Source organism: Scyliorhinus torazame, chromosome 14, assembly GCF_047496885.1.
Source record: "Scyliorhinus torazame isolate Kashiwa2021f chromosome 14, sScyTor2.1, whole genome shotgun sequence".
Lineage (NCBI taxonomy): Eukaryota > Metazoa > Chordata > Chondrichthyes > Carcharhiniformes > Scyliorhinidae > Scyliorhinus > Scyliorhinus torazame.
This window is the reverse complement of record NC_092720.1, coordinates 152136642-152152988: the sequence shown is the minus strand read 5'-3', so window position 1 is coordinate 152152988 and position 16347 is coordinate 152136642. Positions and strand designations below refer to the sequence as shown.

Here is a 16347-nt window from a genome sequence, read left to right as displayed (position 1 = left end):
AATCTGATACGAATGAGAGACCAAAACTGTGCGCAGTATTCCAGAAGTTATCCCACCAAAGCTCCATTAATTGCAGCAACTCGTTTGAAGTCCTGCGCATCCTTACCGCTGAGTCAAAAGTGCTGCGTTCTGTCACTGATGCTGATGGACAAGGAAGGAGTTTTAACAACGACGCCAGCAATTTATCAACCTGCAAAATCCTTCCAACTCGCCACTGCAGGTGGTATGAGCGGGAGAAACTCCTGCTCAGCCATACTTGGTGTGGAGTGACGTCCCAGAAGCTATAAACCATGAACACGTTCACCCAGGTCCATTTTGGACATTCCAATTTCCAATCATGCACCTACAAAGAGATAATCTGCATTCCTGATTTCTCACTCCAGTAGATCACGCCGCCTGTTTCATAAAGTCATTGCGTCATGGAGGTTAATAGCATGAAAACAGGTCCTTCGGCCCAATTTGCCAATGCCGCCCAGTAGTTACCACTAAACTAGTCCCAATTGCCCACACTTGGCCCATATCCCTCTTTACCCATCTTTCCCATATAACTATATTCTATATTCATGCTATATTCTATCTTCCATGATGTTACCCACTCACGTAGCATCGCTAAATCCCCTTGCATAATTTTTGTACCTTTCCCACAGTCACATCCTCACCCCACATTTTGAGTCTTGCGGAATCCCATATGTCACAGCTGTTAATCTGTAAGTTACCCGTTCATTTCCACTTTCTGTTATCTGTCGGCTCACCAATTCACACTACATGTTGGTACCAAGGAATACAGGGATATTTGAACAGGAGAAGGTCATTCAGCCCATCGAGCCTGCCCCACTATTCAATATGATCATGCCCAATCATTATACTCAGTGTTGCTTTCTCTGAATAACCGTCTCTCCTTCATTTCAATGACATTTAACAATCTGCCAATTTATGATTTAAGCTATCTCAATTAAGCCTCTCGGCCAGTGAATTGCAAACATTCACAATCCACTGAGAAAAAAGCAACAGCCCTGATCTCAGTCCTTATTTTGAAATTGTGTACCCAGGTTCTAAACTCCCCAACACTACCTGCATCTATCTTGTCTACCCCTTTAAGTATTTTGTACATTTCAACGAGATCATCTCCCACTGCTTCAAACATTTCAGAGCATAATCCGACCATTCCAGAAACAGGTCTGCGTATCTTCTATGTTTTCCCTCTGTGGCAATAACTTTTTTCCTAATTTAATGGAGCAAAATTGTGCCCAATACTCCGCGTCTCATCAACGCAATTTTCTTTAAAAATTGAAGGAAGACGTCACTACTACTGTACTCAAATCCTTTTTAGATAATGCACTTGTAGATTTCTGATTTGATTGCTGCAGTTGAACGTTAGCTTCATTATACACAGTCAAAGGTGTTGCAATTTTATTTCCTAAAGTATTGTGTGGTGGATTGTTATTGAAAGACTTCTGAAAGTCTAAAAACACGACATTCACTGATACTCCCTTCCATATTCTGATTATAACATTTTCAAAACACACTCCAGCAGATTTGCAAAACACAAAGTCTGTTTCAAAAATCCATGTAGATCCTGCCACATCCTACCATTAAACTCTAAGTGTTTAATGTCTCATTATTTGCAATATTTTCCTGCGACTGATGATAGGTAACAGGTCGGTTCCTCCCCTTTTTGTACACTGTCCTTTGTAAAATTGTTGAGTTCCATCTTGCACAGGACAGGCAACAGGAGACATTGTAAATTCGATATAAGATGATCTGAAATGCATCTATTGAGAGCCATTTTCTGGCCCCATTAAGCTCTCGCTCCAGCGTAATAAGGCTGGTAAATAGTGGGAGAGGCCAAACAGTTTGTGATTAAACCTGCCCGCTCCCTAGGGCGAAATTAGGATCTCGCTGTAGCATGGTGAGAAACCAATAATCACCACTTAAACTCAATTTCCATAGAATTAACGAGAACCACCCCATTTCCAATGGCTTCCCATCATTCAATGGCCTCACCAGCAAGTGTTCACGTTGGCGCCGATTAGTACTTCTTTTGAAAAATGGCTGAAGAGCTTCTGTGGGGAGCCAAGGAGGTGAGTAGCCATCTTTGCTCACAGGTAAAGAGCCCGGGGGTGCTGGGCTTGCCACCCAGTGCTCAGCAGGGGTGGGCCACCATGAGAGGATGGTGGGGGTTCGGAGGTGCTGGGGGGAGGGTAACCAGGGCAACCTCTTGCGGCACAACTGTGCCAACCCCTAGATAATATGTATACGTTCCCGGGCAACCCTGTCCCAGCCCGTCTGCCACAAGGACCAACCCCTACCAACGTCTGAGGCCTCTGGCTGTGCAGCAGAAGGCAATTGCCAATAAGGAATTAGAACATAGAACATAGAACATTACCGCGCAGTACAGGCCCTTCGGTCCTCGATGTTGGGCCGACCTGTGAAACCACTCTAAAGCTCATCTACACGATTCCCTTATCGTCCATATGTCTATCCAATGACCATTTGAATGCCCTTAGTGTTGGCGAGTCCACTACTGTTGCAGGCAGGGCATTCCACACCCTTACTACTCTCTGAGTAAAGAACCTACCTCTAAAGAACCTGCCCGATATCTATCTCCCCTCAATTTAAAGCTATGTCCCCTCGTGCTAGACATCACCATCCAAGGAAAAAGGCTCTCACTGTCCACCCTATCCAATATTCTGATCATCTTGTATTCCTCAATTAAGTCACCTCTTAACCTTCTTCTCTCTAACGAAAACAGCCTCAAGTCCCTCAGCCTTTCCTCATAAGATCTTCCCTCCATACCAGACAACATTCTGGTAAATCTCCTCTGCACCCTTTCCAATGCTTCCACATCCTTCCTATAATGCGACGACCAGAATTGCACGCAATACTCCAAATGCGGCCGCACCAGAGTTTTGTACAGCTGCAACATGACCTCATGGCTCCGAAACTCAATACCTCTACCAATAAAAGCTAACACACCGTACGCCTTCTTAACAACCCTCTCAACCTGGGTGGGAACTTTCAGGGATCTATGCACATGGACACCGAGATCTCTTTGCTCATCCACACTGCCAAGAATCTTACCATTAGCCCAGTACTCTGTCTTCCTGTTATTCCTTCCAAAATGAATCACCTCACACTTTTCTGCATTAAAATCCATTTGCCACCTCTCAGCCCAGCACTGCAGCTTATCTATGTCCCTCTGTAACTTGTAACATCCTTCCGCACTGTCCACAACTCCACCGACTTTAGTGTCATCTGCAAATTTACTCACCCATCCTTCTACGCCCTCCTCCAGGTCATTTATAAAAATGACAAACAGCAGTGGCCCCAAAACAGATCCTTGTGGTACACCACTAGTAACTGGACTCCAGTCTGAACATTTCCCATCAACCACCACCCTTTGTCTTCTTCCAGCTAGCCAATTTCTGATCCAAACTGCTAAATCACCCTGAATCCCATGCCGCCGTATTTTCTGCAGTAGCCTACCGTGGGGAACCTTATCAAACGCTTTACTGAAATTCATATACACCACATCAACTGCTTTACCCTCTTCCACCTGTTTGGTCACCTTCTCAAAGAACTCAATAAGGTTTGTGAGGCACAACCTACCCTTCACAAAACCATGTTGACTATCTCTAATCAAATTATTCCTTTCCAGATGATTATACATCCTATCTCTTATAAACCTTTCCAAGACTTTGCTCACAACAGAAGTAAGGCTCACTGGTCTATAGTTACCGGGGTTGTCTCTACTCCCCTTCTTGAACAAGGGGACAACATTTGCTATCCTCCAGTCTTCTGGCACTATTCCTTTAGACAAAGATGACTTAAAGATCAAAGCCAAAGGCTCAGCAATCTCCTCCCTAGCTTCCCAGAGAATCCTAGGATTAATCCCATCCGGCCTCAGCAATCGTGATTAAGTGAGCACTTAATTTGCCAAGTGGATTCCTATGGGTGGGCGAGCCATGTAGAATGGGGGACTCATTGTCTAACATCCTAATAAAACCTGATACCTGGACACTGTGCTTGAACACTTCAGGAGTCAACACCCCACATGCAACATTCGACTACGCAGGTGATGGGACACAGCTCCCCAGACATTTCCATGGCTGTTGAGCATCATGGGGAGAAGTGGGCATGCCTGGGGAGATGGGGAAAGAGTCTGGAGGTCAATGCGCATTGTGGAAGGAAGTGACTGAGGCATCATAATGGTTGTGCAAAAAGATGTTTAATGTGTGTACAAACTCCACTCCAGGTGGTGCCACCTCCCCAACCCCAACCTCCACTCCCCATCCACTCCCATAGATACCCCTCCCTCCCTCCCCCAGTGCCCTCAGTGATCCTCAACGTGCTTGGCCCTCCTAGCTCTACCATACGTCATGGTGTTCCCCAGGATGAAAATCTAAGGTGGAGGCAGCCAGCTGCCTACCTCCTCCTGTGGCCTTCGATGCCCCTGCCGGTGGCCCTCTGGGGGCTCTGGGGCCGGAGGGCCATGGCTCACTTGTCAGCAATATAAGCACAACCGTGTCGCCCTGTCCCGTGTGCTGGCAGTCTCATCAGGGGGGGCGGAAATTGGGGGGGGGCCACCGTCACGACACCATGGGAAGCGACTGGGTTGGCAGTCAGCATCCCCTCCTCTGTTCGGTGGCCAAAGGTCAATGTGGTTCACCTTGGGATGGAGGAGAAGCTGGTTCGTATCCTAGCTGCCCCTGCATCATCTGGCTCTCCAGTCCTGGCGGTTTCCCATTTCCGCAGCATTGTTTCGATACCTCCAGCGACGCTCCTCAGTGACTGGGCCAGGCTCTACAGCGTCTCAGCTATGCCCTGCTACAACTGGGATAAGCTCCGCAGTGCCATGGACACTCCCATCTGAGAGCAGGACATATCCCACCGAACCTCATCAAGGTCGGCCTGGTACTGGGTGATATCACCCAGCATTCTGTAAGACTTCAGCTATGGCCCTCACCGACTGTATGACATCTTGGACACCTTCACACATGGTGCCGATGTCGTGCACCATGCTCTCTACTGTGGTCTCCACTCTAGCAGTGTTCGCCTGGGTTCCACTCATTGGCACTGCTATTTCTGGTGTCTGTAGCCCCTGCCACTCCTCCAAGTGTCTATGGATCTGCAGGAGTGATGCTGACATCTCCCTCTAAATGTCCTGGCTGCTCCCTATCATCTTCATCAGCTCAGTACCTCTGTACCACAGGCTCAGCATCAGGCTAGGACCCAGCTGGGTCATGCGATCCTGAAGCCCTCTGACCAGTGTCTCACCTGGAATTTCCTGCCTCCACCCGATGTGCCTTATCAGCAGTGTGGTGCTCACCAGATTGTGCACCCGAAGCCTGTCCACTAACGTGTTCCACCGAGGTGCGTGTATTTGCGCTGGTGGAGCGTGGGGATGACAGGTGTGCCACGACTAAAGCAGGTGCATCCTCGGAGCTATCTCCCAAGTTGTTCTCCTTGGATTAAGGAGAGGGTGCCGCTCAGGATGGGCTGGCACCGTCGGTTGGAGGACCTATGGAAGAATGGACAGATGCTCGTGGGAGGGATGGGACAGTCACTAAGGCAATAACAACTCACGTTTGATGGTACTCCGGGTGGAACCTGGTAGTTCTTCACCTCTGCGGCATACAACCAGCCTCCGCATGGTTGACTGACCTGACATTGGCCACCCCAGTCTCCTCAAAGCACGGTCCTCGAAGGAGGTGAGGATTCTTAAGTCGAGTACCCCCTCTGCTGGTCGGAGCCGTCTCCTGAAGGCTGTGGGAGAACTTTTCCTGAGAAGAAACAGAGAGGGCATCATTAGCCACACACGTGGTTCACGGTGGTGGGAGGGGTGGGGACGTTTGAAGGGGAAGAGGTGGAGGAACAGCTGGGGGGTCACATGGGGATTTGGGGGTGGATGGTCTTTTTGGGGGTGGTGTTGGTGGAGGGGCATTGGTGTCGACTCACTCGTGCTGCCTAGTTTAGGTCATTAACCTTTTTCAGGCACTGAAGACCAGTCCTCCTGGTCACACCGCCCGAGCTGACAACTGCCACCACCTCATCCCAGGCATCACTGGCTGACTCCTCCAGGCCCTCGGAGAACAGCACATCCCACCTGGCATCCACCGCATTTTGAGCCTCCCCAAGTCAGCATCCCCAAATCGTGGTGCCGTTCCCCGCGGCACCATTGTTGCAAGCTGGCTGGGGTTGGCTGAGCAAATGCAGCTTAAGTGCTGTTGACCTTGTTAGCGGGAGGCTGGCAAGCACGGTCCCTGTGAATCAGCTGGCAAGCCTTCATTTGCGGATAGAGGCCTGAGAGGCCTCGTTAAGTAGACCAATTAATGTTGAATTGCATTGCCGGCCTCGCCGGCCCAAATGCCTGGAAACTCATGGTCATTCCCGCTTGCTACCTCACTTCCAATTTTTTCCAGAGAATTGTGTTATTTCTGAAGTGTTATGGGCTAGGACTTCGAAACTCCAAAGTATATTCACCTGACCTATAACTGTTATGTTGAATTTGGCTAGGATGAGCACAAAAGTCCGTCACGTCAGGTGTGATTCATCAGACTCCCTAGACACTTTAATCAAAACAAGGTTTATTCTAAGAATGTAGTTAACATATATATATGTATACACACATCAATAATTTTTATCAATTACAAACATAAAGACACTACACAGCTACAGTAATATATGTACATAACAGTTAATGCATTTCCCCTTAGCTGTTCCAATTCAATAAAAAAATCCAATAAACCAAAAAACGATTTTTACAGGTATGGCCCAGCTTTGTATTCTCACTTGAATGGGACTGGTCCTTTTCCTGAACTTCTGATCCAGTGTCAACTAGCAGATTCAAACTCCTTCGGAAATCAACTATACCTTTAAAGTTACCAAGGCAGTTAGCAACAACCCAATGTGTATTTTTACTGGAACAGCTTTTAAAATGAAAACATAGAAAGACCGGGAAAAACATTTATTTCTCCTTTTTTAACCCTCAGCAGTCAAGCTACTCCTGAAACCCCCTCTCACCTCACAGCCATAGCGCAATGTGCTATAAGTCACATGATAAGAGACTAAAACTTTCTTAAAGGGAACTCACATGACAAGAGGTATGTTTGTACAAGACGGAATGTGGTGACGAGGGGCTTTTCACAGTAACTTCATTGAAGCCTACTTGTGACAATAAGCAATTATTATATTATTATTGGATAGTGTAACTTCAACTGTAGAGGACATGTCAAGTTTCAGTACCATTAATTTTGCCAATATCATTTGCTACTAATATCAATTTCTTGCAGTTCCTCATTAGTGCTTATTCCCTTGACACTCAATTCTTTCCGGGTACATTTTGTATTTCTCTTCTTGAAGACAGGCAAAACGTGTATGTTTAGTTTCTATGATATTTTCATATTCTGTATTGTAAATATTTTACTCTCTGTCTGTATTGGGCCCACGCTTGTGGTTGCTAAAGTTTCCTTTTTTATCTACACAGACAAGTGATCGTCGTACCTATTTGTGTTTCTCATCAGTTTAGTATAAAATACCCATTTTCCATTTGTCATTCTTTTTCTTTGATGCATTGTAGGCCCTGATAACTTATCTACCTGAACGTTTTTCAACACCTCCTCCCTTTTGATCTCAATGTGACCCAGACTATTGCCATACCCTTCCCCAGACTCATTACCCACCAAGTCCTTCTCTTTGGTGAATACTGATATATAAAGTCAGTATTCAGGGGCATCACGGTAGCACAGTGGTTGGCACTGTTGCTTCACAGCTCCAGGGTCCCAGATTCGATTCCCGGCTTGGGTAACTGTCTGTGTGGAGTCTGCACATTCTCCTCGTGTCTGTGTGGCTTTCCTCCGGGTGCTCCGGTTTCCTCCCACAGTCCAAAGATGTGCAAGTTAGGTGGATAGGCCATACTAAATTGCCCTTCGTGTCCAAAAAGGTTGGGTGGGGTTACTGGGTTACAGAGATAGGATGATGGCGTGAGCTTAAGTAGGGTGCTGTTTCCAAGTGCAGATTCGATGGGCCGAATGGCCTCCTTCTGCACTGTAAATTCTATAAGTTCTCATTTAGTACCTGGCTCATTTCCTATGGCTCCATTCTTAGACTATCTCCCCTGTCCTTGAGTGGGCAACCCTTTTCCTGGCCGCCCTCTTCCTCTTCATCTATGTATAAAAATCCTTTGGATTTTCCTTAATCCTGTTTGCCAATGTCTTTTCATGACTCAACTCAGTGCTCAAGATCCTTCCTACTTTTCTTATATTCTTCACAGGCTTCACATGTTCCCAGCCTTCTAGCCCTTACAAATGTTTCCTTTTTCTTTTGTAGGTTCACAATATCCCTCGTTATCCAAGATTCCTGAAACTTGACCATACTTATTCTTCTTCCTCACAGGAACATACAGGAATTTCTATCAACTGACATTTGAATGCCTCCCACATGCTAGATATTGATTTACACCCAAATATCCGCCCCAATCAAGATTCTTCAGTTCCTACCTAATATTGTTATAATTAGCTTCCCCCAAATTTAGTACCTTATTTCTACGATTGTTTCGATCTTCTGCTATTTAGCTCCACACATATTCTGTAACTTGTTCTCCCAATTACATAAGAACATAAGAACTAGGAACAGGAGTAGGCCATCTGGCCCCTCGAGCCTGCTCCGCCATTTAATGAGATCATGGCTGATCTTTGTGGACTCAGCTCCACTCAGCTCCACTCAGCCCGTACACCATATCCCCGAATCCCTTTATTCTTTAGAAAGGTTTTTCTTAAAAATGTTTAAAGAAGGAGCCTCAACTGCTTCACTGGGCAAGGAATTCTGAGATTCACAACCCTTTGGGAGAAGAAGTTCCTCCTACACTCCATCCTAAATCTACTTCCCCTTATTTTGAGGCTATGCCCCCTAGTTCTGCTTTCCCCGACCAGTGGAAACAACCTGCCCGCATCTATCCCATCTATTCCCTTCATAATTTTATATGTTTCAATAAGATCCCCCCGCATCCTTCTAAACTCCAATGAGTACCGTCCCAGTCTACTCAACCTCTCGTCATAATCTGATCCCCTCAACTCTGGGATCAACCTAGTGAATCTCTTCTGTGAACCTCCAGTGCCAATATGTCTTTTCTCAGGTAAGGAGACCAAAACTGAACACAATACTCCAGATGTGGCCTCACCAACATCCTATACAATTGCAGCATAACCTCCCTAGTCTTGAACTCCATCCCTCTAGCAATGAAAGACAAAACTCGATTAGCCTTCTTAATCACCTGTTGCACCTGCACACCAACTTTTTGTGACTCATGCCCCAGCACACCCAGGTCCCTCTGCACAGCAGCATGTTTTAACATCTTACCGTTTAAATAATAATCCATTCTGCTGTTATTCCTCCCAAAATGGATAGCCTCACACTTGGCAACATTGAATTCCATCTGCCAGCCTCTAGCCCATTCACCTAACCTATCCAAATCCTTCTGCAGACTTCTGGTATCCTCTGCACTTTTTGCTGAGTGACGTCTGCAAACTTTGACACATTGCACTTGGTCCCCAACTCCAAATCGTCTATGTAAATTGTGAACAACTGCGGGCCCAACACTGATCCTTGACACTTGCCAACCAGAGAAACACCCATTTATCATCACTCTCTGCTTTCTGTTAGTTAACCAATCCTCTACCCATGCTACCACTTTACCCTCAATGCCATGCATCTTTAGTTTATGCAGCAACCTTTTGTGTGGCACCTTGTCAAAAGCTTTCTGGAAATCCAGATATACCACATCCATTGGCTCCCCGTTATCTGCTGCACTGGTAACGTCCTCAAAGAATTCTACCAAATTAGTCAGACACGACCTACCCTTTGTGAACCCATGCTGCGTCTGCCCAATGGGACAATTTCCCTCCAGGTGCCCCGCTATTTCCTCCTTAATAATAGATTCCAGCATTTTCCTACAACCGAAGTTAAGCTTACCGGCCTATAATTACCCGCTTTCTGCCGACCTCCTTTTTTAAACAGTGGTGTCACGTTTGCTACTTTCCAATCCTCTGGGACCACCCCAGAGTCTAGTGAATTTTGATAAATTATCACTAGTGCGTTTACAATTTCCCTAGCCATCTCTTTTAACACTCTGGGATGCATCCCATCAGGGCCAGGAGACTTGTCTATCTTTAGCCCCATTAGCTTGCCCAATACTGCCTCCTTAGTGATTACAATCATCTCAAGGTCCTCACCTATCATATCTTTATTTACATCAGTCACTGGCATGTTATTTGTGTCCTCCACTGTGAAGACTGACCCAAAAAACCTGTTCAGCTCCTCAGCCATTTCCCCGTCTCCTATTATTAAATCTCCCTTCTCATCTTCCAAAGGACCAATATTTACCTTAGCCACTCTTTTTTGTCTTATATATTTGTAGAAGGTTTTACTATCTGCTTTTATGTTCTGAGCCAGTTTACTTTCATAGTCTACCTTACTCTTCCTTATGGCTTTTTTAGTAGCTTTCTGTTGTCCCCTAAAGACTTCCCAGTCCTCTAGTCTCCCACTAATTTTTGCCACTTTGTATGTTTTTTCCTTCAATTTGATACTCTCCCTCACCTCCTTAGATATCCACGGTCGATTTTTCCCCTTTCTACCGTCTTTCTTTTTTGTCGGTATGAACCTTTTCTGAACACTGTGAAAGATCGCTCGGAAGGTTCTCCACTGTTCCTCAACTGCTTCACCATGAAGTCTTTGCTCCCAGTCTACTCTAGTTCTTCTCTCATCCCATTGTAATCGCCTTTGTTTAAGCACAAAACACTAGTGTTTGATTTTACCTTGGCATCCTCCAACTGTATTTTAAATTCCACCATATTGTGGTCGCTCCTTCCAAGAGGATCCCGAACTATGAGATCATTAATCAATCCTGCCTCATTACACAGGACCAGACCTAGGACTGCTTGTTCCCTTGTTCCATTACATACTGTTCCAGGAAATTATCCCGGGCACATTCTATGAACTCCTCCTCAAGGCTGCCTTTACCAACCTGGTTAAACCAATCAATATGCAGATTAAAATCTCCCATGATAACCGCTGTACCATTTCTACATGCATCCGTTATTTCTTTGCTTATTGCCTGCCCGACCATCCTGTTACTATTTGGTGGCCTATAGACTACTCCTATCAGTGACCTTTTCGCCTTACTATTCCTGATTTCCACCCAAATTGATTCAACCTTGTCCTCCATAGCACCAATATCATCCCTTACTATTGTCCGGATGCCATCCTTAAACAACAAAGCTACACCACCGCCCTGACCGTCCATTCTATCCTTTCGTATAGTCTGATACCCTTGGATATTTAATTCCCAGTCGTGACCATCTTTTAACCATGTTTCAGTAATGGCCACTAAATCATAGTCATTCACGATGATTTGCGCCATCAACTCATTTACCTTATTTTGTATACTACGAGCATTCAGGTAAAGTACACTTATGCTGTTTTTTATGTCTTTGTTATGAATCCTAACACCTTGATCAGTAACTTTTCGCAATTTATTTTTCCTCTTCTCCTAATTTTCCTTGTCTTTGAACCCATATCTCTACATAATAACCTGTCACGTAACCTGTTGCCTTGATCTCCATTAACCATTGTACTGTCCATAGCTTTACACTTCCCTTCCCCCCAACTTGCTAGTTTAAAGTCCTTGTGACCAACCTATTTATCCTATTCGCTAGAACACTGGTCCCAGAATGGTTCAGGTGAAGACCGTCCCAACAGTACAGGTCACTCCTGCCCCAGTACTGATGCCAGTGCCCCATGAAATGGAATCCCTCTTTCCCGCATCACTCCTTTATCCACGTGTTAACTTCCCTAATTTTCTCAACCCTATGCCAATTGGCACGTGGCTCGGGTAGTAATCCAGAGATTGTAACCCAGGAGGACCTGTTCTTTAATTTAGTCCCTCGTGTTTGATAATCCCCAAACAGGTCCTCTTTCCTAGTTTTACCTATGTTGTTAGTCCCAACGTGGACCACAACAACTGGATCCTCCCCCTCCCTCTCCAAAATCCTTTCAAGCCGATCAGAGATGTCCCTCACCCTGGCACCGGGCAGGCAACATATCATGCGGGACTCTCAATCTGGCTTACAAAGGATGCCATCAATCCCCCTAATTATAGAATCCCCTACAACTACCACTTGTCTTTTTGCTCCCCCCTCTTGAATGGCTTCCTGTACCACAGTGCAGTGGTCAGTCAACGCATCCTCCCTACAGCCCTCTTCCTCATCCACACAGGGAGTAAGTACCTTATACCTGTTGGACAAGGTCAAGGGCTGAGGCTCCTCAACTCCTAAACTCAGGATCCCCCTACCTGCCTCCCTTGCAGTCACACCACTCTGTCCCTGACCACTGTCCGAATTAACAGTGCTTATTCTACCGGGTGTGACTGCCTCCTGAAACAAAGTGTCCAGGTAATTTCCCCCCTCCCTGATGTGCCACAGTGTGTGCAGCTCGGTCTCCAGCTCATCAATTCTGAGCCGAAGTTCCTCGAGCAGCCAACACTTGCTGCAGATGTGGTCACTGACGGTCTCAATGGGATCCACCAGGTCCATCATCATACAGCAACAGCACATCACCTGTCCAGCCATATTCAACTAGTTAATTAATTTAAATAATTTTTTTAAAAAAATGTTTTATATAACCTCAAGGATAAGCCCGAACACCAACAAAAACACAATTATGCGCTGGCATCTTTTTTATAACTTTAGATATTGTGAGTAACTGGACTATATTTGCCTTTCTGACTGACTGTAGACCCCGTGCATATCTATCAACCATGTCACCTCATCACTCTGTGAGCTTGGAAATCCTGAGTGCCTGCATACCCAATGATTATGTTAGGCGCTGGGACTTGTCAATGTCCAAATGCCTGTGCGAAATGCAACAAACACCGAGTTCCGGCGCTCTCAGATACACGAAAAGGTGCTGGAAAATCTCAACAGGTCTGGCGGCACCTTTGGCGAGAGAATCACATTTAAAGATTTGAGCCCGCTATGACTTCTATTCAGAACCTGAATGTTTCAGCTTTGAATATGTTTCTGGGTGTAAGATGGCGGGAAATAAAGATGGTTTCACTTAGATATGGATGATGCGACATGCAAGTTTTTTTGCCTGAAACTATTTGACAGCAGGGCGAAATGTTCTACAGATCAGAACTCAACCGAAAACGAATGATTTACCCATGTTGAAATGACCATAACACAACAGGATAATAGGCAACCTCGATGTTAGAAAGGCCACAAATAGGCGTTCCTTACATACATGTTTTTGGTTTTGGAGAGCCTCGTAGAAGTTAAAGAGCATATGTTTGCTTGTGAAACCAAAACAATTTCGGAAACCGATGGGCTTTGACAAACCGCGGCATATTTCCACTATCAGGTATTAATAGTTTATTTGCATTATTATCGTTCACATAGCGTCCTAGGTTCAGCACCAACTTTTCTGGTCATCCGTAAACATTAACTAAATTAAAACATTTTGTTTTGAGATCGCAAAGTTTGAGATTCACATTCTTCCATCACTGACTTCAAATGTTTCTTGACATTTTTCTGGGAAAGCATCGAAATAAAGTCATTCTTCTCTGTTCCTTACAGTTAACTTGCGGACGATCGCAAACTTCTCCCAGAGGAAGTGTGGTCTGACAAAACACATCACTCGTTATCTGGTAGCCATGGCAGCGGCGGGTCAAATCGTCCGTGTGGTTTTACATAGGTTTATGACTCTTGTGTGCATTTCAATCTTTGTTTCAAATATAACAGGCAAGTCTTTCTAGTTTACTGAATCCTTAATTTTAGATTGTTTTATTGCATCCACTAGACTCATACAGTCGAAACATTGCACCGCAAATCAGCAGCAGTCGTTGTCACCAGCGTGTTACTGGGAAACATCCTCAGGAGCCGTTACTATACAAATGAGTCTTGAGTTATAATTTACAACATCTTCTAGTATTGCATTCCCACCGCTTAGTATATCACTTCTAATTTGTATAATTTGATTCGCAACATTATTCATTTATCACCAAACCTTTCAATTATGTTATCCAGTGCTCTGACAGTTAGCCATATTACACTGACGGTAATGTTCGCAGGCGATTCTAGAGATACGTTGAGTATTAAAATTAGACAGAAAAACAGAATGGGAACAAATCAATTTCTTTACTGCTCGCTATCTTGGACAATCTCAACAGGTTTCCGATAACATATATTGTTTGTTCTGTAAGTTGATACACTTATGTAAATTTGAATTTCGCACATAAATATTACAGTGACGGATATACTTTAACCAGTAAACTGGATTGTTTCAGCTTCCAAATTATTGCACAAATAGTTGTGCCTATGGACAGACACAACGTAAATCAGAAAGTAGCTTCAGAATAGTGTGGAATATCTGTTCAGACTCAATGGAAATTGTGTAAACAACAAACAGAGAAATGGGACAACGAATATTTCTGGCCAGGATAAGGACAATTCGACGATAGGATTGTAAGAAGAATTGTATAATGATAAATTATGACCAAAATAAAGCCCGTACATTATACTACTGGGAAAACAATCTGCATTACCTGAGATATCCTGACGTAAATCTATTAAAAAACGCCCAAAATTATGAAAGGGTTTGACAGACTGAATGCAGAAATATTATTTCCTCTAGCTGGGGGTGGGACGGTTGTTGAACAAGGGGTCACACTGTAATGTTACTGGCAAGCCATTTAGGACTGAAATGAAGAGAAACGAGGAGACCAAGGCACTGAATATAAGAAGGCAATGAACATATTCCGAGACTGGAAAGGTGTTGAGGGAATTAGGCAGGGACGGGGGTATTATGTTGAAAGAGAGGGTCAGTCATAGTTATATTGAATACTAGCGCAGGCTCGATGTGCCGAATAGCCTACTGCTGTGCCTATCATTCTATGTAAATATAATTGTTGGATGTTTTGGATTGACATAAATCATACACCAACAAATGAAAGCAAGGAAATTTCCTGTAAGCAAATAGTAATACATGAAAAACATTGCATATTGTGTATCCCTCCAAAAATCTCAGGGTAGAGTATTTTGATAAGTACATCAATTTAAGTTTAGGTTAGCACATACCAAGCCTTTTATTTTCAAGCATAGGCTCATGCTCTTAAAAAAGTTAAAATTACAAAGCAAACGGGATACTTAAAATATTTGCTGAAAATGAATTGAATATTAGAGATATTCCATAAGTATATAAAGGAGAAGAGGATAGCCAGGGAAACAGTAGGATTTCATTAGAGAACAAGGGCGTAATCTGAGCATCAAGCAGGATTGCATTGGTACGATATTAAATGAGTACTTCACATCTGTCTTCACTTTGGAGGAGTAGGGTATGGATGCAGAACTTAGACAGAGAGACTATGAGGTTCTTGAGCAGATTGACATGGGGGTGAAGAGGTACTGTAGGATTTAGTGGGCTTAATGGAGACAATTCCCCAGATCCAGAAGTGTTGTAATATTCAATCCAGAAGTGTTGTAGGAGGCCAGGGAGCAATTTACAGGGGCTCCAACTCAAATGTTTAAAATCTCTCTGGCCACAGGGAATGTACCAGAGGACTGAAGGGCTGCTAATGTGGTTCCAATTTTCAATAAGGGGGTAGAGAAAACGCAAGACATAACAAACCAGTGAGTCTCACATCGGTGTAGGGAAAATATTGGAAAAAATTCTGAAGGCCAGAATCAATCTCCACCTGGAAATGCAAAGTTTCATTGGCAATGGTCAGCATGCCTTTGTCAGGGGGAGGGCATGGCTAACATTCTTTTTTTCAGAAGGTAAACAGATCTGTCAATTAGTGTATTTGATGTAGTTTATATGGACATCAGCCAATACTTTGGCAAGGTCCCACACGGGAGATTGATAACAAAGTTAAATAGGGATGGGAGACAGAAGGTGGAATGCTGCTTGTGTGACTGGAGGCCTGTGTCCAGAAGCTTACCACAGGGGTGAGTACTGTGTCCCTTATTGTCTATGATACATATAAACAATATAGGAGAACATAAGGGGGTGGGAGATGATAAGTAAGCTCACAAATGACACAAAGATTGGCCGGGTGTTTGACAGTGAAGTCTAGCTCACAGGGAGATCTAGATAGATATGTCAGATGGGTAGGTCAGTAGCATATGGAATTTAAGCCTGAAAAGTGTGAGGTGATGTACTTTAGAAGGAGTAACACCAATGAATGACAGGACACCAGGAAGCTCAGATCCCTGAAGGTAGCAGAAGAGGACATACAGAACACTTGCCGTTATTAGCCATGGCATTGGTTATAAGAGAAGCATGGTTATGCTGGAG

The 16347-nt window shown here is 44.5% G+C and overlaps 1 protein-coding gene across 2 annotated transcripts in view; it reads left to right on the top strand.

Annotated features, from left to right (window-relative positions):
• The window catches only part of LOC140390091 (protein phosphatase 1 regulatory subunit 1C-like), a 224968-nt gene extending 210644 nt beyond the window's left edge, over positions 1-14324 (top strand). For both annotated transcript variants that reach the window (XM_072474994.1, XM_072474995.1), the window contains one exon: positions 13629-14324. In XM_072474994.1, the coding sequence (XP_072331095.1) occupies positions 13629-13632 (4 nt within the window). In that variant the 3' untranslated portion in view covers positions 13633-14324. The remainder of the gene's footprint in view (positions 1-13628) is intronic.
• The last annotated feature ends 2023 nt before the right edge of the window (positions 14325-16347 follow it).